General features: G+C 38.8%; 1 protein-coding gene across 4 annotated transcripts in view; it reads left to right on the top strand.

The window, feature by feature from the left end:
* Positions 1-25,667, top strand: part of vps13c (vacuolar protein sorting 13 homolog C) — a 392,379-nt gene that overhangs the window by 274,688 nt on the left and 92,024 nt on the right. For all 4 annotated transcript variants that reach the window (XM_042061414.1, XM_042061415.1, XM_042061412.1 and 1 more), the window contains 4 exons: positions 6,536-6,662; positions 16,163-16,398; positions 20,260-20,404; positions 22,717-22,857. In XM_042061414.1, the coding sequence (XP_041917348.1) occupies positions 6,536-6,662; positions 16,163-16,398; positions 20,260-20,404; positions 22,717-22,857 (649 nt within the window). The remainder of the gene's footprint in view (positions 1-6,535; positions 6,663-16,162; positions 16,399-20,259; positions 20,405-22,716; positions 22,858-25,667) is intronic.

Here is a 25,667-nt window from a genome sequence, read left to right as displayed (position 1 = left end):
GTATATATTTTGTCTGGCTGTTGTAATGTAACCTATCCGTCTGCCACTTCGGATCTTAGGCCAGCTCGTAGCGTAGGCTACTGAAACTGATTTGGAAATTGTTTGTAGCCTATGCGTAATAGCCTATTTTGCCTGTCCACGCCTTGTCGTTTTAAAGTCGGGATTTGAAATGTTTGCGCAATTATAGCCTATTCTATGTAGAAGAGTTAAACAGGAAATTTGAGATAGGCCTTGTCAGCAACAGACAGGTTAGTTTATAAACAGGGTTGGAATTATAGCGCAAGCCTTTGAAGATCTCCATATGGATAAAACTTAGGCTACAACCAGTTAAGGAGTTTAGCACGTATCCAGAAATATTTTTGATAAGAAATTATTTATAGGCATAGGTTAGGCCTACAGTAAGTCTGTAGGCTATGGGATGTATAGCCCATCTGAATGTTTTTGGATGCCGCCTGTGATTTATTATTTTTGGGCATAGCTACGGTATAGGCTAAATCAAGGGGAAATAATGAGTATGTCTATTCTAAAGTAAAGTCCACAAAAATAGACTTGATAGGCCCGCCAAACACTGCCGGAACTTTAAGAACGAACGATATTTTGCGTTCCGAACCGGTTCAGGACCGATATGTTGGTGGCGGAACGCATGCAAGAAAGAAAACGTTAAACATAGGCCTACCTGAACCGTTCGGAACGGAACGTTTGAAAAATAATTTCGTTTTCAAACCCTGCATGTTAGACATTATTTTGTAGGCTAAATAAGGCAAAACAACCTTGAATATTTGAAGTATGGATTCATTTATGTTGAGGACAAAAAGGGACAGAAACCCCAGTGTATGGTGTGCAGTGAATTGCTGGAACATGAGAGCATGAAATCATTAAAACTAAAACACCACACAGAAGCAAGCACTCTACTGTCAAACACAAACCGGTCAAGTACTTTGAAAGGCAACACAGGAGTTGAGGACTTCGGAAATGTGCCTAACGTCAACATCAGAGTTTCTAAGTTCTTTGGTCAACATGTTCCAAACAAGTGTAGGCACTTTGCACATCTTACCACATAGCTCACAGTCTCAGTTGGCTTGAGCGCTAAAATATGGGTCGCGACTTAATGACCATGGGAAATTGAGGGTCCCAAGGCCAGACCAGTTAAGAATCACTGGTGTAGTGGATAAGGAGCTGGGCTAGCATGCATTACCCTGGGAAGTTGGATGTTCAATTCCCAGCTTCTACTGTGGTGCTATTGGCCTTTAATTTAATCAATGTGTCTAAGTCGCTTTAGATCAAATGTTCTGCTAAATTAATGAATGTAAATTTAACCTTTACAACTTATTTCAGGGTTCCTATGCAGTATGGAAAATCTGGAAAAGTATGGAATTTGATTTTAGTAGAGAAATATTTGTGTTTCCAGACTATTGCATCTACAGTATTAATCACTTCACTCAGGTCATAATGAACCATTCCTACTGTTGTGTAGCTTAACTCATTGAATGCCAAGCTGCCAAGAGTGCCAGCAATCTAGACCATTGTTGATGATTTTTGTACAGATTTTTGTCTGTTATAGCTATGAACACATACAATGGCTCATTTGAAAGGTGAGACTTTAAGCTCTCAGTGGGTTCAAACCGTGTATTTCTACACGCCTCTGTTCCTGAGAAATCCTAAGCTAAACAGTGGCTAGTTTTCATCAAAATCCCTGTTTTTTTTCTAGAAATGGAGATATTGCGTCTTTTATGAGTCACTATCACCGACATATTCGGCACTCTGGCAAGGGCGTGCCCTCTTGCAAGCGCGACTCGGCCTACCACCCACTCCGCTAGGCCCAGCTCGTGGTGGAGGTGGAACTCGCTCCTCAGCACTCTGAGGTTCAGTCACTCCTTGTAACGTTTTTGACCTGTTGTGGTCAGAGTCATCTTGTCTTAGTAGAAAGGTGGACTCATCCAGCGTTGTCTGGCGAAAACGCACCTGCTGCAATATCTTTTTCTTCGACTTTTTCATTTTTCTCTTCAGCACCTGAGAAGTGTTGCCTGCAAAGTTTCTGGGAAGAGATCTAACGAGACCTGCCACCTAGTGATAAACCCACGAAAATAAATGACCTGATTTTGACCTGGCGTGCATGTCACTGATAGGCTAATCAGTGACTGATTCGAAACAAAGCGGCAACCATCAAAAGCCGAGTTAAGATCAAACGTCCAGATGCGTTTTCATGAGTTTTCGATCGTCATATATTTCATTTCCATTCATCACAGAGTTCCCAAAATGACATATAAGGTGTGTTAGAGTGTCTAGTTTCGTAATTAAAAAAAAAAAGCGGTAACACTTTATTTTAATGTGTCGCTGTTACATTGTACCTACCTAATTAGGTACAGTGGTACAACCTGTGTAACAACATGTACTATCAGGTACTATCATTGTACTTGCATTATGTATTTGTGGGTACCTACATATAGTTGTTACATTGTAATACTGAGTGCTTTTACAAAACTTTGCCAATTTGCCAGAGGCAAAGAGCTGACCTGAGACCTGCTGGATGGGGTAAATCTGGTCATGATAGATTTGATATACAAACCATTCTTAGCTCCAGTCAAGGCCTCATTGTCTTCAGTGTACATGTAACAGCTGTGCTGCTACAACCTTGTTACTCTTTGATACAGTGGAATAAACCTATTAAGTGTACCAGTTAATTACTTACATGTACAGTACATATGACATGTATGTTATGTCTTCGATGTCTTGGAGCAGGTCTACTAATTCACATGTACTGTGTGGTGTAGCATGCACCCTGGATGCATGACATCATTGACAGGATGTATTTAATATGTATGTACTTAACTGGTAATGTAAGTACTTAACTGGTACACTTTATTTTAATGGGTTTATTCCACTGTATCAAAATAGTAATAAATGTGTACCAACACAGTTGATACATGTACTACAGTATGTAGGGTAATGGCAGACATGTTCCAAGACACCAATGACACAACATACATGTAATATGTAATTGTAAGTACTTAACTGGTACACTTCATTTTAATGGCTTTGTGCCACTGTATCAAAGAGCAATAACCAACACAGTTGATATTAGACTATGTAGTGAATTAGTAGACCTGTTCCAAGACATCGAAGACACAACACAACATACATGTCATATGTACATGTAAGTAATTAACTGGTACACTTAATAGGTTTATTCCACTGTATCAAAGAGTAACAAGGTTGTAGCAGCACAGGTTGGAGCTAAGAATGGTTTGTATATCTATCATGACCAGATTTACCCCATCCAGCAGGTCTCAGGTCAGCTCTTTGCCTCTGATTAAAATTTAGACAAATTGGCAAAGTTTTGTAAAAGCACTCAGTATTACAATGTAACAACTATATGTAGGTACCCACAAATACATAATGCAAGTACAATGATAGTACCTGATAGTACATGTTGTTACACAGGTTGTACCACTGTACCTAATTAGGTAGGTACACTGTAACAGCGACACATTAAAATAAAGTGTTACCAAATAAAGTGTTACCAAAAAAGCTAAAAACGTATTACGTTTTTGGCACTCAGCGCATGGGAAGGAAAAACGTAATATTGCGTTGTTGGCACTCAATGAGTTAACTGTCAGTCCACATCATCAAGATACAATTGAATGGGGGTCCTCAGGAAAAAAAAAATCTCCCACAAGGTACAAAAACCAAATCGAGAACCCCTGTTCTATGCACGTGCCCTACACCATTGTGCACTGGTATGTTTGCGTAGCTCTGCTATTTTCGGCTAAAACACTGGTAGACTTTTTCGATTTTGTAAAAGATACCAAGACATGGATACTGCATTATCTGATAAACTGTTATTGCAAACATATAATATTGTTTATGGTGATTGAGGCCTCTGTCAGCAGTGCACTAGTCTCCAACATATGTAGGCTATGCTTGTATCTACAGAGAACTAAAAATGTGAGTGCACCTTCCAACACAGTACTTTCCCCAACGAAAAGTATCCAAGGGCTACCAAGTTAATAATAAACATTATTATACAGCTCTTTACAATGCTAGTAGAACGCTCCATTGACATAGAATATGGTCAGAAAAATGTACCGAGAAGTTTGAAAATTTGAGTATGGAAAAAGTATGGAATTTTGAAATGGAAAATGTGTAGGAACCCTGTTATTTGTAAATGTGTCAAAAGGCATAGAAAGTCCTCAGTTTAGATGAGCTCAAAAATATCCTGAACTATCCACTTGCAACTCCTAAGTTTATCAAGAATTATAGTATTAGGTAGTGGTTTATAAAACATTTATCCACACCTTAACTAATCATTAGTGCATGTGTTCAATCATATTTTTTATAAATACATGCCTACATGTAGGTGTAAATTGTTTCTTAATCAGTAACACACCCATTCTACTGATCTTATAAACCATAGACAGTTCCTTAACAACTGTTAAATAATGGAAATATTACTTCATTAACACATTATTATTGCATAATTTAAGTATTAATAAATTAGCATAGTGGGTATCCAACTCACTATGTGTATGGGTTGAAAGATAGCACGAAGCTAGCTAAATGCATGCTCATATATAATCACTAAGTATATAAGTATAAGTATATATACTATTTTGATCCCGTGAGGGAAATTTGGTCTCTGCAAAACAAATAATGAAATAACAAGTCTTTTTTTTTTTTTTCATTTTTGATTCTTAATTGAATATCAAATGAACGAATGATACACGGACCACTAATATATGGAATGGTGGCAGATCTGGGTAGCCTAGACTGTGCTGAAATATAGCATGTGTAAATGGCACTTACAATGACCAGGATAAATGCTTATAACTAAAGGTAGTGAGAATGGCCAAACATGGAGTAGGGCTAAATAAAAAATGGCATTTATTTCTGTAAGGCACACACCCCATATGTTTCACATTTGTTCAGCCCCAGAGAATCCCTCCACCCTGGCAATGATATTGCCAGATTCAGGACAGTCCGCCCTACACACACATGAGCTGCCATCTTGCAGTGGTGGGATGCATGTCAAAATATAAGAATTTTTATAATACGCTTTTTGTATTTGTATTATTTAAAAATCAAAATTAAATCAATGCAAGTATTAATGCATCAAATTGTGGCAGATTTGGGTAGCCTAAAATAATATATAGTATGTGCGTATGGCACTTACAATGACCAGGATAAATGCTTCTAACTAAAGGTAGTGAAAATGCCCTTAAAACAGTCTAAGGTTCTAGGGGTTAATGCTTACTGCAGTCAAACCTAGCAGGTAGCAACGGTTATTAAGATGGACTTCAAATAGCTGAGCTGCGTGAAGAGATGTGTGAGATCTGCGATGGCCCAGAAGGTGGGCTGGTGTGTATGTACATTTTGGGGTGTTACAAATAATAATAATAATAATAATAATAATAATACATTTTATTTAAAGGCGCCTTTCTTGGCACTCAAGGACACCGTACATACAAATATAAAATATTTAATAAACAAGCAAGAAAAGACAAAAACGGAAACAAAACAAACAAACAAAAATAACATCATATGGAATAAGCAGTTTTAAAAAGATGTGTTTTGAGTTGTGATTTGAAATGGGGGAATGAATCAATGTTTCTAAGTTGGGGTGGTAGTGAATTCCAGAGACGGGGAGCAGAGCGACTGAATGCTCCCCATGGTGGTAAGACGGGCGGTGGGGACAGACAGGTGTGAATGCTCTGCTCCACATGGTGGTGAGACGGGCGGTGGGGACAGACAGGTGTATGGAGGAAGAGGATCTTAGAGAGCGGGAGGGAGTGGGAACATGGAGGAGATCAGACAAATATGGAGGGGCGAGGTTGTGAATGGCCTTGAAAGTAAACAGGAGGACTTTAAATTGGATGCGGAACTGAACCGGGAGCCAGTGGAGCTGATGGAGGACAGGAGTGATGTGGTGAATGGAGGGGGTTCGAGTTATGATGCGGGCAGCTGAATTCTGGAGAGAGTTGCAGTAATCAAGACGGGAAGTGACGAGACTGTGGACAAGAATGGCAGCAGTGTGGGGGGTTAGGGAGGGGCGGAGACGATTGATATTACGTAGGTGGAAGTAAGCAGAAATGTGCAGACCAGAGCCTAATATGGTGCAGCCCCAGAATTTTTTGTCACTTATGAGCTTAATTGGGATTCACCCGTTTTACAGCAGCAGTTTCAAGTGTTTCTTGGTGTTTAAAGCCCCCAACGTTGTCTTTAAGGCAGCGCTGCCTGGAAGGCGCTATAGTTAGGCATGGGTTAAGGTTAGGAATAGTTGCCTTTAAGTCGACGGTGGCAGCACTGCCTGGAAGTTTTTTGAGCAGAGCATTGTTGCTCCTCCTAACCAAAATATTAACTTGTCCCTTAATTTCCTTTTTCTGCCTTGACTGTCTTGACATTATTTTCTCATGCTAGATAAATTACATGCATCTGAAATATAACAATATACCCAAAAAGGCACACTGATCTGTGCACTCAAACACACTTGTTCCTGTATGAAAGCTATAAATTAATGTTTTTGTGTCTATTATTTTAGTGGATGCAAAGTACATCATGAGCTCAAGTCAGGCGAAGTACAACATTTTGCATGGGATGACCCTTCAGGGATTCGTAAACTCAGATGGAGTTTCAGAGAACACCAAGGAGAACTAGACTTGGTGAAGGTATGTATACCTGTGTGTGTGACCTCTGTGAAGGGTCATTGCAGATTCCATACAAGCATCCAATAGATACTCTCGTAAACATAATTTGGGATCATTTGCAAATAAAACAAAAGTGCAAATAAGTGCAAAGTCCTTGTTTTCAGTATTATTATTCAGTCTGCACAATTGTTTAAGAAGAAAATGTGGCCACAATGCAAAACAGAATATATACTATATACTGACTGACTACCTTAGCTCTCTTCCATTTCCATTGAGTGATGCTATAATCCACATGGGCTGTGCTGAATAGGGGTGTCATGATTCTCCAAATCCTCGATTCGATTTAATTTTCGATTTTAAAGTCACAATTTGTTTTTCGGTCTTTTTTTTATATTACTATTGGCCATTCTCACTATTTACTTTTTTTTGGCCTTTTCCTTTTCTGTTTCGGGGGGCTTTTATTTTGAAACCGCTTTTTATTTTGAAACCGTTCCAACCACGAGGTTGTAATGTAAACAGAACAAACATTAAACAGAGACTAGTGAAATGAAACAACACAGAATGGTAAGTTGATTGTTTCAGCACACTCGGAAGAAACTCAAGGTTAGTGTTCATGGAATATGTACTTATCAATGTGCATTTTAAGCCTTAGATCTAGATGTAACTAGATCATCTTTTCACTTGCTAAGTTGAGTAGGCTAAGTTAGTGTTAATTGACGTGAATGAACCACAAAATACTTCCACACCGGTGATTTCAGAGTAGCAAGAGGGGCTTGGATTTCGGTAGGTTGATGTGTATATATAACTGGCTGCAGCCTAAAATTAGAGGAGTGTTGACTCCGCAGTTCAGCACGCGCGTGTGTGTGCGTCTTGGCATACATGCTGGACGTGACATTGGGGGTGTGGCTGCATGTCAATTCTACTTTTGAGTTCGAAGTTCGAGATTGAGATGTAATTTCGATCAATTTCAATATAAAATCGAAATCGTGACATTCCTAGTGATGAATGCAGAAAGTTCCAATGACTTGAATGGATTTTCCCAATGTTTGGATGTCTGATATTTCTGAATAATGACCAGTGAACTGGGGTCCGCGGATTGCAGGCGGTCCGCCAAATTATTTCTTCTGAAGCATTTTTGTCCACCTCCAAAAATGTTATACGTCCAATAAGCTACATTAACACAAACAGAACGTAGAAAATATGCTTTCTATTGGTTTATAAAATAACACATAGGCTACCCATGAGTCTTCATGCAATCATGTGATCACGATACCTCCATCTGCCCACAAGCTCTGTATCACTCATCAGGGTCAGGCCTCTTACTGGGTAGGCTATGAGATATTTCATCCATACTCAAGCTTGCTCAATTCTTTGTCCTTCCCTAATTAAAATGTGATGGCTAACTGTAAAGCTGATGATACAAGAGGCAATTTGGGCAATGTTGTCGGCAACGGGCAACCGGGTGAGACACAGGGCAACAGACAGCTAACAGTTTACTGGGGGTGAAACAATGTCTTCTTAACAACCTCAGCATATACAAATAGATGTTAGTTTAAGTCAGTGTTTTTTTTTTAAGCATTTGAGGAGGTAAAATGCCCAGTTTGGGTTTTACCATAAACACTTAGCGGAGTAAAAATATATAAGAAGCCTCTCTTTTTCCTCTCTTCACTGTTGTGAGGCTGCCATCTTTGTTAAAAATGTCAGAAGCTCACAGATGGTCATGTGATTAATTGCTAGTACTCTGATTGGATGACATCCAAATGTTGCCCATAAGTATCCAAATCATTCAGATAGAAATTATGTTGCCCAATCTCAGTGGCAAAGTGTCACTCGGCAACATTGACCAAAAAGTTGCCTTGTGTATAATCACCTGAAGGTAGAAAAAATGTTAATAATAAACAAAATAAATTGCAATTGATAGGGTTGTGTGTGTGTGTGTGAGTGACCGACAGACACTTAGTTCCAAATATAACATATGAATATCAGGCCTAAATCTGGGGTGGGGCAGAGTGGGACGGGGGGAGGTCCGTGATCAGTGTCTCTCTCAGCCAAGCTTGGGCTGAAAAAGGTTGAAGACCCCTGGAGTAGGAGATTGATACAAATTGACAAGCGTAATTTATTTTTGTGGAGAGAATGTGCAGGCCTGAGCGCCGGTCGTATTTTGTGAATCTGTGGATCTGCGTTGAATCTGTGCATCCCAAAATCCTATCGTGAATGATCCGCCGTTAGCAGAGCGGAGCTCAGCCTACCTAGAGCCGTCTTGTGCTGCTGTGTTTGCACTTTACCGTGCTAGTCGGGGAAACTAACAAACAAACTCGTCGGTGGGACGAGTACAACCCCAAAACAGAAAAAGTTGGGACGTTGTGTAAAATGTGAATAAAAACAGAATGTAATAATCTGCAACTCTCTTAAACTCATATTTAGTTGCAAAAAGGACACAGACAACATATCAAATGTTGAAAATGACAAATTTGACTATTTCATGGAAAATATAATGTTAATTTCGAATTTGATACCAGCAACATGTTTCAAAGAAAGTTGGGATTGGAGCTAACAAAATGCTGGAAAAGTGTAATGTAAAATATTCCTCCTTTTGTTTTCTTTATCATTACACTTTTCCAGCATTTTGATAGCCCCGTCCCAACTTTTTTTGTAAAATATTCCTCCTTTTGTTTTCTTTATCAACTAATTAAGGTAACTGGCAACACGATTGGGTATGAAAAAGAGCATCCCAGAGAGGCAGGGTCCCTTAGAAGTAAAGATGTAGGGGTATTCATCACTCTGTGTAAACCTGTGTGCACAAATGATGAAACAATGTAATTTTAATGTTTCTTAAGATGAAATTGTGAAGTATTTGGGGAGTTCATCATCTACAGGACATAATATCATTAGAACATTCAGAGAATCCAGAGAAATCTTTGCAAACAAGGGAAAGCGCTGAAAAACAAATTGGATGGCCGTGGTCTTTTGGACCTCAGATGGCACTGCGTCAACCTGTTTCCAGATGTGTCATTGTTGGGGCTCAGGAAAACTTCTGATAACCATAGTCTATGTGCCAGGGCTCCGAACCGGTTCAAGGAACGAAAACGAAAACCAAAAACGAACGGAATTTTACGGAATTTTAAGAGGAGCGGAAACGGAAACGAAAACAAAATGGTCAACAACTGTTCCGGAACAGAAACGTTATTCTGAAATCCACAAAACCGGTTAATAACGTTTTTTTTTCGTTCTCTATATATTTTATAAAATTTCACAAAAGCATATCCTAAGTGTTCTACTTGTTTGATTGTAGACGGACAGCCTAATAATTTGATTTCTGCAGTTTGAAAAAAAAAAAAACGAATAAATGGACCTTTGGTCCAAATGTGTATATTTTGTCTTGCTGTTGTAATGTAACCTATCCGTCTGCCACTTCGGATCTTAGGCCAGCTCGTAGCGTAGGCTACTGAAACTGATTTGGAAATTGTTTGTAGCCTATGCGTAATAGCCTATTTTGCCTGTCCACGCCTTGTCGTTTTAAAGTCGGGATTTGAAATGTTTGCGCAATTATAGCCTATTCTATGTAGAAGAGTTAAACGGGAAATTTGAGATAGGCCTTGTCAGCAACAGACAGGTTCGTTTATAAACAGGGTTGGAATTATAGCGCAAGCCTTTGAAGATCTCCATATGGATAAAACATAGGCTACAACCAGGTAAGGAGTTTAGCACGTATCCAGAAATATTTTTGATAAGAAATTATTTATAGGCATAGGTTAGGCCTACAGTAAGTCTGTAGGCTATGGGATGGATAGCTCATCTGAATGTTTTTGGATGCCGCCTGTTATTTATTATTTTTGGGCATAGCTACGGTATATTCTAAAGCAAGGGGGAAATAATGAGTACGTCTATTCTAAGGTAAAGTCCACAAAATTAGACTTGATAGGCCCGCCAAACACTGCCGGAACTTTAAGAACGAATGATATTTTGCGTTCCGAACCGGTTCAGGACCGATACGTTGGTGGCGGAACGCATGCAAGAACGAAAACGTTAAACATAGGCCTACCTGAACCGTTCGGAACGGAACGTTTGAAAAATAATTTTGTTTTCAAGCCCTGCTATGTGCACAGTTTGATACTCAATTCAAAAACTACAGCCAAAATTGTAACAGTCAAAACAGCCAACATTGTATTGAGACATGATACAAAAAATACCACCATCTTATCTGGGCCTAAGCTTGTTTAAAATGGACTGAAGTAACATGGAAAAAGATCCTGTGGTTAGACCAATCAAAATTTGCCATTCTTTTTGTTCTTTTCACCTGGACTCATCTCCATACCTGATGAGTCCAGGTGCTAAAATCTCTGCAGTCTGCATTCTAGATTTGTCAAATTAGGTGCATAATGGAAAAAAAACATGACTTAGAATACCCCATACTGTTGAACAACTGAAATCCTATATCGGGGAGTAATGGGACAACATTTCACTCTCAAAACTCCTCAGTTCCTAAACATTTACAGAATTTTGTTAATTGAAGAGATGAAGCAGCACAGTGGTAAACATGCTCCCGTCCCATATTGACATATATTTTCCATGAAATAGTCCAAATTTTCAACATGTGATATATTGTCTATGTCCTTTTTGCTGATAAATATTGGTTTACAAGACTTACAAAACTATATCATCACATTCTGTTTTTATTTGCATTATTGCATACTAACCATTCCTGCTTCAGTTCCAGACTGCAGGGCTAACCCCTTTCATTTCTGCTGCAGCAGGTTGTGCGCAACAGAGTAGATGGACATAAGATACAGTCTGAGGAGTTGCAGCTTTATTCAGTTACCTGCAGTTGAAACTAAACATAAGTTTCACTCACAAACTCTGATTGGTCGCTATAGCTTATTCCCAGCTGAGCCGTTTATGAGCGTTTACTCCTAAATGAAAATGATTCATGCACTGTCTCTAGCCACTCACTCGCAATTCACTGACGTCAGGTTCACTTAAAGGAGCCACACATAGGGCTAGGCTACTGCTATTTTGTTGACTGCTGTACTATTGAGGACTATTATGAGATCTGTCCATCATTTGGTGGTAGGTAAAATAACTGCAATAAAATTATGCTTATTAAATGCTTTCCCCAAATCAAGAGTAATATTATCGGTTATCGTATCGGTACCGGCCACAACAAATCAATAAATATTGGTTATCGTTATCGGCCCTAAAATTCCATATCGGTGCATCTCTAAAAAAAACATGGCAAAAGTTTGCACTTCTGGAGTGATGATGAGGTCAATTTGTGTATTAAAACCTGAAAGTTTAAATGTCAGGTGTCAAATATCAAATATCGAAAGATGAAAGTAGCCTAGGCTATAATGCTCAAAGAAGCAGGTTTTGCGCACACTGCTGACAGATGACGAATCGGTGAAAACCCCTCAAAGCAGCCTATTTATTATTAGGCTAAAATGCAAAATAATCATGGCTTTAATCAGCCTAAATTCACCTTTTTTGTGACACAGATACTACGTCTACTGCACATCGCTGCTTTATTCAGTATGCCGATTAATATTTAAATGGGTAGATTCCGTTTTCTGATGATCTTATTCTGAATAATGACCTAACCAGAATGGACCTTAATCGGAATATGGTGTGCATGGAAACGTGATTCATTAGCTAGCACCTAACGACAGTTGACACACATTGTTTTTCCACTAGCCTGACGTCGTCATACTCAATTCTAGTCAGAATTTGAGTCTGAGGAGTTGCAGCTTACTGACACTCCGTCTATGACACTGCGTCTTCAGCTGTGCTTCATATTTGCCTCTCACCCCTCTTCTAATCACTTTTATCTATCATTACCAATGTGCAAATGATGGTGAATAACTACTCATTGTGGGATGTATTTCATAATATCTTTATTCTAATGAGATGAGCAGGGTGCGTTGTGCTCCTGCCCATATCACTATTAGTCATAGTCAAATTTATTTATATAGCACAATTTAAAACAACCCGTGGTTGACCAAAGTGCTCAAAAAAAAAAATAGATAATAGAAGACAAAATGAATAAAGACAACAGCACAACAGGCACAACAGGAAAATAAAACTAAAATAATATGTACATATATAAAGCCTATATAATTACATTCCACAATTCATTTAAAAGCCATTAATAGCATGTTCTTTTAACTTGGCTTTAAAAGCACCAATAGTTGGTGTAGATCTGATGTGAAAAGGCAGGTTGTTCCACAACTTTGGCCCAGCTACTGAAAAAGCACGGTCACCTTTATTTTTTATGCAACTCTGAGGTACTGAGAGCAGTAGTTTATCTGAGGACCTAAGAGTTCTGGGAGGGCAGTGAAAGTGTACAAGCTCACTTAGGTATTGGGGAGCTTGTCCATTTAAAGCTTTAAAGACAAAAAGAAGAATTTTGTAATCTACTCTAAATTTCATTGGTAACCATTGCAGAGATTTCAAAACTGGAGAAATATGTTGTGTCTTTTTAGACTTGGTGAGCAGCCTTGCAGCTGCATTTTGCACCATCTGAAGACGGGAGTGGACTGAGTGACACCAAAATAAAGGGAGTTACAGTAGTCTAAGCGGGATGAAATAAAGGCATGAATCAATATCTCAAAGTCTTTGAAAGAAAACATAGTTTTGGCTTTACTTAAGATTCTAAGGTGGTAAAAAGATGACTTGACAACAGCATTAAGCTGTTTCTCAAATTTAAAATCAGGGTCAAGTAGAAATCCAAGATTTCTTGCATAAGGTTTTACATATCTGGCAAAAGACCCTAGTTCACTAATTGCATTATTTGCAGCTTCATGTGAACCAAAAAATAGAATATCTGTTTTGGATTCATTCAGTTTTAAAAAATTGGTCGACATACATTGTTTAATCTCTTTTAGGCAATCAAGCAATGGGTTTAGAGCACCAGAGGAACCACATTTAAATGGGAGATTCAGTTGTGTATCATCCGCATAGCAATGATAGGATATACCGTGCTTTTTCATAATTTGACTGAGTGGCAACATGTACAGTGAGAATAAAATACAACTAAGCACTGATCCCTGTGGAACACCATAAGATAAGGGGGCAGATGAAGATGAAGTATCATTGAAAGAAACTGAAAAGGTTCTTCCCTCTAAGAAGGAGGCAAACCATTTCAGTGCGGTACCTGAAATTCCAACCCAGTGCTCAAGGCGCTCTAAAAGAATGCAGTGATCTACAGTGTCAAAGGCGGCGCTAAGATCTAGCAGCATAAGTAATGCACAGTTCTTTGCATCCACTGATAGTAACAAGTCGTTAAGTAACTTTAATTAATGCAGATTCCGTGCTGTGTTTAGGTCGGAATCCAGACTGGAAGATGTCTAACATCTCATTCTCTGAGGTGTGACAAGGAAATGGGTACAAAGCTAAGCAAGGAGGCCGTGAACACTGGAGGAGTTTCTAGATATACATGTGCATCAAACTACTATACTTGGTCACGTATATTAAACATTTTGTTAACAAAGAAATCAAGGAAATTACCACAGTTCAAAGAAGGAGCAGTATTTGCAGTTTCCTTGGGACTGATTAAGGATTTTAAAGTGCTGAAAAGAACCTTAGGCTGGTGACTATGTTTAGCTATAAGATCAGCAAAATATTTCTCTTTAGCAGATTTAACAGCCTTCTGAAACACAGTTAGGGAGTGTTTAAAGATGTTTAAAGGTGTCATAAGATATTTGCAGCTTATCTTTCTTCCATTTTCTCTCAGCCCTTCTACAAGCTCTTCTGAGCATTCTGGTGGTGTCATTAAACCAAGATTTTATTCTATTGATAATGCGCTCTTAAAATAACATATAAACAACTCGCCATATATTTCTGACCAGGTTTCTCTTGGTCAGTGGCGCAATGCGTTTTAGGTAGTGTATGATAGCGATTTTTGCCACACCCCTTGGCGCATTGCTCAAAAAAGAGATGGGCATGGCAAAAAACTTGAGTCTATGATCGGAATAAGCTTTGCGGCGTGATGATTATAGACTTTCAGCCAGGTTTTGTGTCATGAAAATAGGGCCTTGATACTGCTCCATTGGGATGTGATTATGAGGTGTGTTTCAACCAATATAGGGGGGATATGCCTCTGCACTCAATTGGATAGACCTAATCAATCAGAGCAACAAAATAGCTTACCGTGAAACTGATTCCTGTAGGAAGAACACCTGATCCATCCTTCTTCTCCACAAGAAGGTTACCTAAAACACTGATGCTAGCTGGCTTTCATTTATTCATTCAGCCGAGGTAAATAATTTGACAGATTGACGTGATACTTTATAGCCTAGAAATCTAGATTTCTAAATTTAATTTGCTGCCCGGGCTAGTCTAGCAACTCTCTGTTGGAAGAATTAAACTTTGATAGGGCCAATCACATTGTGTATAGAGTCGTTATGCGGGCTTAACAATAATGTTTTTCTGGTCCAATCAGAGCAGGGCTGTGTGAGATCTGACTGTCAATCACAGTCTGGTGCAGTCTGGTGCGCACTGACAAGCACAAACTCGATGAGAGGGTGCTCGGTGGTAGTGGGGGAGGGGCATGAGAGTTGTAAATATTCAAAAGTCCCCTCAATCTGTCAGACCTGCCAACTGCAGCTTTAAGTTGGCAAAAGTTTGAACTAGCCAACTAGCTCCGCTGGTGGGAAAACGCATGGGACTCATGAGTTGTAGCGCTATCCTATTGCGTGCAGAGGGAATTTGAAAGACAACCGATTATCCCACCCCTCGGACTGAGCACTGCGAATGATGAGTCCCAAGACCCTACATTTTAATGTGGGTCTGGCTTGTCGATAGATACTTTTTTCGTCCTGAGAGAAATTTTTTAAAAAGTTATAAAAGATTAAAAAGACACGTGACAGAGGCTGCCACTCGCGTCAGTGCCTACACACCAAACTTGAAGTAGCCTAGCCTAACAAACAACAAAGATTATATTGGTCAAAAGTTTAGGTGGGCGGGAGTGATGAACTGATATGCTTGATTGAAAAAGAATTTGACTTATTTTAAGACATTTCATCATAAAAACAAACAAATGTGGCTGCCAGTGCATTAAGCACATTTGTCTTGATAAGACTCCTTAAAATAAGTCAAACTCTTATTAAATTAAGTCAAAATGATTTTAATATAAGATTAATAACACTTTGTTAGGTTTTATTTTTTGCAGTGTAACAGTTAGCCTAGTTTTACAGCCTAAATAAAGAATACAAATAGTTGTTGTAGACTAAATACAATTTCATGAATGACAATAACCATAAACCTATGCAACTCACATCTCCATAAGAATGAATTAGTTAGAAACAAGGTAAACAGATGAGTCTTTTGATACTTTTTGAAGATCCCATGTTATGTTTATTGTTTATCACAATTGTAATTCTTACATCTTACTTATAAAAGTCACCCTTTTTAATTGTACAAACTTTGATGGCTAGTGTGAGGTTTGTCTAGTTTTTCTAGTCTTAGTTCTTGTTTTAGTGTGCTGCTATTAGTTGTGTAAGGTATTGTGCTATAATGCTTTCCTACAGGATGAATACGGTTCATTTTCAATGGATGACGATTGCCATGTGCACTGGGTGAGCTTTCTTGATGGGCGACAACGTGTTCTGCTCTTCACGGAGGATGTTGCAGTGGTAGCTAAAGCACGACAGGCTGAGGAGCTGGAGCAATTCCAGCAAGAAATCAGTGTGTCTCTCCAGAACTTGGGGCTCTCACTGATTAACAACAGGAACAAGAGAGAAATTGCCTATGTTGGCATCACCAGGTACATGCAGATTTGGCAGTCAGTATATGAAGGCATAAACAAGACTACTATTCTCACATTCTCTGGGTACTTCCAACAATTGCTTGATCTCTATGCTACTAGATATCCAAAAGTTATGTAGTATTTAAGCTGATCATCATTTTTAAAACCATAATGTAACAGTAACCAGCTTATACAGTAGCTGTGCAGTAAATACATTAACCTCCCTCCCAACACCTTAACAGCATAACTCTCATAACAGCATAACTCTTGAAAAAGAATTTCAAGTTTTTGCCTGAAATTGCACTGTGCCTATTTACAAAAGGGCATTGTTCCCACCTCTTCTGGGGCCTACCATCAAATGTTGGACCTCTATAAAAAGCTGAGAACCTCTAGTTTTCGTAGGAAACAGTCAAAATAAATGTGTGATGAAGAGTTACAGAGGCTAGAATATAGTTTTTTTCTTTCTGCCGGATTACAAGCATCTCTGAACTGACCACATTTCAGCCCTCTAGGTCTCTTGATATCCCTTAGAAACACAACTGAGCCCTAGCACCAGGTCTTGTGAAGTTGTGTGCAAAAGTAGATCAATATAGAATGAAAATATGAGTGCTTTAGACTATTATTTGCCAAGGTATGCCCATGCGTTTTGTAAAATGCCTATGGATACTCCCCATAGGACTTGTTGTTATCCAAAATGCATACTGACAATCAAATGCTTACTGCACATGAACCCCTTTGTGTAGAAGCATAATCCTGGTCTCAAATGAAAGGTAACACTTTGAGGTTTCATTCTTGTATTTGGATTATACTTCAGGGGTTCTGATATGGAATGACTACACTAAATATGGAATGATTACAAAAATGTCTCTATTTTTGCATTTACTTTGTTGGTTCAATGAGTGTGTATAAGATAGCCTATACATCTGTACAACTAATATTGGATAACACAACATGAAGATTCAATTTCTATGGATTCTTGTGAATATTTCAGTACCCAATATGTTGCATCTACTTATTGTGCTGGAGCTACACTGCAGCCAGAAGTCAGGGTAGCACCAAAAGCGGAAGGGGGGGAGAAGGGGCATTTTGGATCAAATTTAATTGAGATATAATAAGATTAATCTAAGAATGTAAGCACTATACAGATTGTACATGAAAAAAGTTGTCATTTTTGGATTCCCAAGAGTCAAAGCTTTGAAATAACATTGTATAACATGGTGTATAACATTACTATGCTACATAGCAATATGGTGCATACAATTGATTTAGAATGTTGGGGGGAGGTGGGGGAGGGGGGTAACCCTCCCGCCGGCGGGACACTGAAAGTTATGTGGTTTTAATTGACAGACGTTAGCACCCATAGTACAAAAAGTGATATTAACATTTTGAAATTTATTTCATTTTTCAACATCTACCTTAATTTGCATTGAAAGTTAAATTTCCTCTCCTCTTATATATTTGAGTGCCTGGGACCTTTATTGGATTTTCCCTACCCCAAGAGCACCGCTTGAGGACTTCACCTGAGCGCCTGGTTGAACCTCTTGCATGTCATTAAATTTCCTCTATTTTCTATTTCAGTTCTTCAGTGGGTAGATTCAAAAACATACAGGTGCATCTCAAAAATGAGAATTATGATTAAAGGCTTAGGAAACTGTTGGCAGTATTTTGACCTAATTATAAATTGTTGAGTATAAAATGTTATTGTAAAACAATAATTGACTTTGTGACATGGAATCACCAAATCCCTACTCTCATGTGTTCTTACTCTGAGTCTCATTTGTCAGTGTATTATGGAGGTTAAGAGTATCTACTGTAAGGACTACTGTACCTCTGACTGGAAAGCCAGTTTTTTCAATTTCCACACAGAGAACAATTCTTCTGTAGCATACCCATCCAGTAAAAATACTAAAAATCAGTCATTAAAATCAATCCAACTAGCCTTATTTTGAACTTCTATCCTCAAAGTTTCTTCTTGGGAATGGAATTGTCCACCTTGAATCAATGTCCTCAATAGATGCCACTATAATAGATTTAAAACAAAATCTAAAAATAGTGTTGTAGCTTTGTTGATGAAATATAGTATATTTTGGTTAAATTAAATTTACACATCATGGGATCGAGTTTCGTCGCAAAGCGGTAATGGTAATTGTAGCGGGAAGCTACGTCAAGCCGGGGATTCTGAAAATAGGCGAGACCTCTCTGTTGAAGTGAAGTGAAATAAACCAATCACATGCAACCAGCGTTAAATTCTGATCTGTCTATTGGCAAATAAATGCAAACATCCTTTTATCGTAAGAATAGGACATTCTGCTGTTCTATGTGAAAAACTAAGCAGGACAGTAGCCTAGGCTATAGTCAAAAGACAGGGGTGTCCAAAATAATATAAATATGTCATTGTATCAAGTAATGTGTTGAATTGATATTTGGAGTTTAGAGAGGTTTGATGTCATCATAAATTCACTGAAAGTTCATGAGAATATTAAAATACTAGAAGGTCTTATTAGGCTATTGTAGGCTGCTACTTGCTGGTGCTCCTGCTTTATTAGTAGCCTATGTTCCCACCCTCTGTTTCCAATATAAGATACACCATTTTGCTGGTATATCTAGTAGGTTAACGACTCTGCATTTGCAAGTTCCAAATACTGTATATGGATGGATTATCGCTTGATAGAAAACAGAACGACCTCAAAGCCTATGACTCGGCACCGAAACTAAAATCAGGTAGGCAATAGGTTGTGTAATTTCTCTTTGAACTATTTAATCTTAGTCCACTCTCTTCCATTCATATAGTAAGTGCTTAATTTGGAAAATAGTAGGTGCATGAGAACATGCAGCAGTGCGCTCAAAAGTGTCTTCACTTATTCTGAAAAAGCCTGGGCTATAAAACCCATGCATAGACAATGTTCTATTCTATTCTATTCTTTGAAAAAGTATTCAGAGCAGATGCGCAACAATATTGAGATTGTAAATGCCTCTATGCCTGCTGCAACATGCTATAAACCATTTAGTTGCTAATGCAAATAACAGTCTAGCCCAAAACTACTCAAATTTTGCTCCCAAACGAGCAAGTTAATAGACCTTAGGTTGTTTTTTCTTTGAAGTATCCCTTTAACCTTGGCGTGACTCTGCCCACAATGCTCATGCACTGTCGGCAAAATACACTCTCAAACTCGCAACCCATGTTTCTACTGAAATGGTACAAACATCAGAATTCTAAAGATGTTTAATTATGAAGTGGTTTTGGTTAAACTAGTGCTACACAACATAACAAATATTGGTTACACTTTACTTGACAGCATCGACATAAGAGTGACATGACACTCTCATGAACGTGTCATAAACAAGTCATAAACGTTTATGACATAACGTTTCTGTTATTAAGTGACATTCGGTTTTTGTCATAAGAAGTTAGGATTAGGGGTAGATTTAGGGGTAGGGTTAAGATTAAGGTGAGAGGTTAGGATTAGGGTTAGGGTTCATGTGTCATGACAGTGTCATGTGTTCATGACAGTGTCATATCACTCTTATGTCGATACTGTCAAGTAAAGTGTTACCCAATTATTTGTTGGGTGAAAGTAATACTTTTGATGTTCTGAACAAAGCTATTCTTTATGTGAGTTTATAATTTAGCATCCTAATGGCATCTGAAAAATCTGAACATCACACTGTCCAGTCATAATCAGATGAGAGTTAAATGCAAAATGAGACTATTGTGTCATACCAAATAACTTGAGTGCTCATTTAAAATGCACATTTCAAAAGCCAGCAGACACTAGGAAAGGAAGTGTTACAGACACTTCCTTTCCCAGTGTCTGCTGTTCTTTTGAAATGTGAAATATGCCTAAATGTTTCTCTGTGATTTTTTTATGTTTACTGCAGTTCAGGAGTGGTGTGGGAGATGAAGCCAAAGAACCGATGGAAGTCATTCAACCATAAAAACATAAGCTTACTTGAGAAAGCATATCAAAATTACCTCTCATCAGCTAAAGAGCCTTGCTGGGTGAAAGTAGAAAGCAATTTAGAGGTAAGGACAACCACAATGAATACCCTAGCAACACCCTAGCGACATCCTAGCAACCACTTTGCATGCACTGGTATTTCCTTCAGGAAAAGCTTGTGTAGTTAATTTCTGAAAAGTATAAATTGCACAAAAGAGAAAAATACTTTTCGGGATTTTCGGGAGTTTCAATGTAAAGCGGTTTAAGTTAACACAGAAAATCCTGGAAGAAAAAGAAGCCACTGAATAACAGTAAAATGCATTGCTCCACATGCACAGTAAAAAGAAATAGAAACCACTGGATACCATGTATGCACTGTAATACTACAACCCCAAATCAGAAAAAGTTGGGACGTTGTGTAAAATGCAAATAAAAACAGAATGTCATATTATACAAAACTTGTAAACCCATATTTAGCAGTAAAGACAACATATTAGATGTTGAAAATATATTTTATGGAAAATGTATGTTCTTTTTTAATTTGATGCCAGCAACATGTTTCAAAAAAAGTTGGAACAGGGAATGTTTACCACTCTGCTGCTTCATCTCTTCATTTAACAAAATTTCTGTATATGTTTAGGAACTGAGGAGACCAGTTGCTAGAGTTTTGAGAATGAAATGTCCCATTACGCCCCGATATAGGATTTCAGTTGCCCAACAATATGGGGTGTTCTTAGTCATGTTTTACATGATGCACCTAATTTGACAAATTACTGCAGACAGGCCATTTAGCACCTGGACTCTTTCTCTATGAAGAAATACTGTTTAAATATGTGCAGAATTCAATCCGGCATTGTTTTCCTGAAATATGCAAGATTTTCCCTGGAATAGACATTGCCTGGATGGCAGTATATGTTGCTCAAAACGTGTATACATCATTCAGAATTGATTGTGCTTTGCCAAATGTGCGAGATGCCCATGCTATAGGCACTAATGATGCCACACCGTCATAGATTTTGGGTTTCGAACTGAGCACTAAACAAGTTGGATAGGTTGGATCTTTGGATAGGCCCTCTCCTCTTTAGCCCAGATGAGTCCATGATTTCCAAAAAGAATGGCACATTTTGATTGGACTAACCACAGGACCTTTTTTCATGTTACAGTACCTCAGTCCATTATAAAAAAGCTCAGGCCCAGATAAGACAGTGGTATTTTATGTATCCTGTCTCAATACAATTTTGGCTGTTACAATTTTGGCTGCAGTTTTTGAATTGAGTATCAAACTGTGTACATAGACAATGGTTATCAAAGGTTTCCCTGATATTTGCAGATTATTACATTCTGTTTTTATTCACATTTTACACAACGTCCCAACTTTTTCTGTTTTGGGGTTGTAACACTCCTCCTCCTCCTACTACTACTACTACTACTAATAATAATAATAATAGTAATTGCTTGGCATGCACTGTAATAATTTTAATGTTCCATATACTTTACATGGATGCATAAGTTTGGTTTAGTATCATATTTGACTTCATTGATAAGGTAGAAAGATTCATGAAAATAATAACACATTTAACGGTAAAGCAGCATGGAAACTTAAAGGGGAACTATGCCGGTTTTTCTTTACTTAATTTACCTTAATTTAACAACTTTGGAGTCATTGTGGAATGAATATAACTTTTTCTGGGGTGAATGGTGGCCGCCTCGCTTCCCCCTAGTGTCTGCGAGCGGGAAAAACAGCTTTGCAACTCTGTGCCTGCAGGCCGCCGGCCTCAGAGTCAGAAAGTCTCGCTGTCTCATGATGTAACAAATTGCTTTACTGCACTACACTCATACACACCAGGCACCGGCTAGAACAAGGTAGTGATGGAGTTTCTCATACATTCTTCATGGCAGAGCCAGCTAAAAGAAGCAGAAAGTGGGTAAACCGCTGTTGGAGGAACAAGGAAAGAGGAAACGGCAGACTGACTGAGGAGTGTCGTAAAAAATATACTCTGAAGCTGTAGGGGGAGCTCTGCAGATAAAACTGCGAGCAAAAAACAAGAAAATAGTGAAGAAATTGCCAAAACTGCATAGTTACACAAGCTAAAACAGCACTTATACAAGCTAAAACAGCACATTTAGCATTTATTAAAGGCTTACAGGCATGCTAACATGTATTATTTTGATAATGTAATGCTGTTGAACCTTTTTCTTTTTTCTTGGGATTGTTTTATATTTACTATTTTATAGTTAAATGACAGGTGTGTATCTGTCTTTCGCATATAATCTGTATTGCGTACTGTCTGTTAAAACATTTACTTAATGTGTGTACATAGTTGATTTGCAGTGAGATATGTAGCTAGCTGCCAATCATTTTACACCCAACTGATTTTCATGTAATTTTGTGGGAAAGGTCAATTTTGGAAAGTTACCAATGCAGATGCGTCAGCCTTACTTCTGTCCAATTCGGAGGAATTCTCTGGCCGGGATTCAAGTTGAATATAAACAGTCAAAACACCAGAGGAGTCTGAGGGCACAACTTCATTGGTTACAGGTAAAACACACATGCACTACAGAGTATAACAATAATTAATCATGTAGCTTAAGTCACACAGCATTGTGAAGTTAGCTCATAAAAGGAATTATAAGTAATGAAATTCTTTTGCTCAAGAGCCTGCTCAACTTTAAAGTTGCTCTAAGTGACGTGACGCGGTTTCTAAGCTAAAACATTTTTTGGCACAAACACCAAACATCACCTCACCATCTGCTAGATACCTGTGCCCTGAATACACTGAGTAAAAAAACTGCGTTCTCTGGGGACAGTCCAGGCTCCAAAAATGGCAACAAAAACAACTTGGTCCAGCCTGGACCGCAAAAACGTAACAAGTTATTCCAGCCAAGTACCGACGATGCTCGTTTAGGAGAGTTTTAATTGCATGGAGGGAGGGGGGTGGAGTAGCGAGCTAGATCTCTGTTCTGTTTGAACGTCATCAGAAGTGAACATGGCTTAGAGCACCTTTAAAGAATACATTAAAAGTAGTAATTAAAAAGGTATATATGTGTGTTGTTTGGGTGGGAGAGGGATGATGAAATGAGGGATGATGAAATGGTGTGTGTGTGTGGGGGGGGGGGGGGTAATGGGGTATGTGGGGAGGTGTACCTGTGTGTGTGTGAGGGGGGGGGGGTGTATGTTGTGTGTTTGGGTGGGGGAATGATGAAATGGTGTGTGTGTGTGGGGCGGAGGGTGGTGTGAGTGTATGGGGGGTTGGTTTGTGTGGGAGTAATCGGTTGTGTAGGCATCATCGGTTCTACCATTGATTTCAAAGTTCAAGATAGAGATGTAATTTTGATCAATTTTTCAACTTTTCAATCTAACCCCCTCTCTTTTTTTGTCTGTGGTAGCTAGCCTAACATGGGCCCTTGAAATTAATAGGGGCTGTACTTCCTCACTCTCTCCAGGTACAGTGGTGTCCAAAAGTAAAGGAAGGGACCTAGGTAGTACCACTCTTACTTGTAACATTGTTGTCAGACTCTGTTATCAGTGCTAACTAGCAAGCTAACTATCAGTGCTTATAGGTTGTTGCCCCCATTATTTACGGTATTATGGAATATCTGGAGCGAAAAAATGCCCCAGATGTATATGACTGAAAAGTGTGGATCTAAGTATTTAATTTATACTGTATAGCGCATTTTTCATGCACAGAGTGCAACACAAAGCGCTTCAGACACACACAGAGCATGCCAGACGGAGCGGCTAATTTCAGCTCCCAGGTCAAAGGTCACCAAATGTCTTGTGCATCCTCACAATGGTGTAATGAGTCCATTTACTAAGTTTGGTTTTGATATGAAAGCATTGCAGAGATACTAGCTCACTTCATGTTTGGTGGCTTCACAGCCAAATTCAATTGGCTGTTAATAGGGCAAACGCTTTAGTCAATGGCTCCAGGAAGTAATGCGGTGGTAAGGCATGATCTGAAGATGGTCTGTGCCAAATTTGATGAAAATTGGACAACATTTTTGTCCAAAGAAAGCTTTTTAATGTTTGGCGGAAAATCTAATATTTTGATTCCAACGGTACCTCAACTTTGAAAATTAGCCTAGTGAGTCAAAAGTGACGTCCATGAACACACATCCAACTTTGACCAGTTGTTGGCGCTAGAGCACTTGCGGTGCCGTTATAAAACTTGGTGAAAAGAATCATGGGACTGTTTCCAATCAGTGTGCCCAATTTCACAAAAACGTTCTATGGGCTGCTTGTGATACTGCCCGGGGCAGACCACTGTTTTGGGATTGTGCAAACGGGTTGGAAGTGTTCGAGCAGGATGGAAGGACAGGTCACAGTAGCAACTGATGTTGGAAAGGGGTTTTTATTTCCCACGAGGTAAAATATTAACAAACAAAATAAGTAAGACAGCAGTTTAGTCCAGTACTTTCCACAACACGGTAACATACCACCACAGCCTCACAAACAGCTGTTACTTTCTCTCCTCATATCACAAACTGACTGCTTCATATAGGTACTCTCACCCATAATGCAACATTTGGGAGAAAATCAACTATAGGTAACACATCTTAATTTTCTGGCAAATCAATTAAGTGATTTTGGCACCAATGGCTCCCCATAACATTTCCCCATCTACAACAGTTTGTTTTCTATAGCAATGCAGGCAACACAGAATTAGATAACGGATGACAACACATACTTATACACATACACACGAAAAACAGAATACTTGATCTCCCCCACACCATTTCCCATGACCCAAACAGTCCTTTAAATAGTACTGGCGCATAGTGCACTCTTGTTTGACCATCACGAATGTGGAAGACGGCGGGAGAAACGCAACAGTGAAAGAAAGTGTCGGTATCAGTAAGTGAGTATGTACTGTATGTTACAGAACAGCAATGGGATCCTACATTGTAGCAAACGGGGAGATGGAACACAGAAGTTTTAATCAGTAACATTGTGTGTGTGCGTGTGTGTATGTATGCGAAGGGGAGACGCGACCAGCGCGCTATTTGCGGATATCAGTGAATGAATGAATGAATGAATGAATAAATGAACGGTGTTTCATAGTTCAGGGAGGTGCGTAGTAGACCTGGGAGAACACGGAGGTGAGACAGAAAAAAAAGAACGCCCGGTCTTTTCCACACTGCTATAGACTCCAATGGCAGAGGAAAGATGTGTAATAATAATAAGAAAAGATAGAAACACATTGGGTCAAAAATAAGTCCACGGGCAGTGGTCACTTGCCATTTAACACACATCATTATGTAGAGCACACAATGAAGGCCATTGTGTCCATGTTTCAGAGAAGGAGTGCCATCCACTGTATTGATGTTGCGGCAGCAAAAGCATCAGTG

Source organism: Alosa sapidissima, chromosome 14 (assembly GCF_018492685.1).
Source record: "Alosa sapidissima isolate fAloSap1 chromosome 14, fAloSap1.pri, whole genome shotgun sequence".
Taxonomy (NCBI): domain Eukaryota; kingdom Metazoa; phylum Chordata; class Actinopteri; order Clupeiformes; family Clupeidae; genus Alosa; species Alosa sapidissima.
The sequence above is the reverse complement of the archived record's forward strand: the minus strand, read 5'-3'. Positions and strand labels throughout refer to the sequence as shown.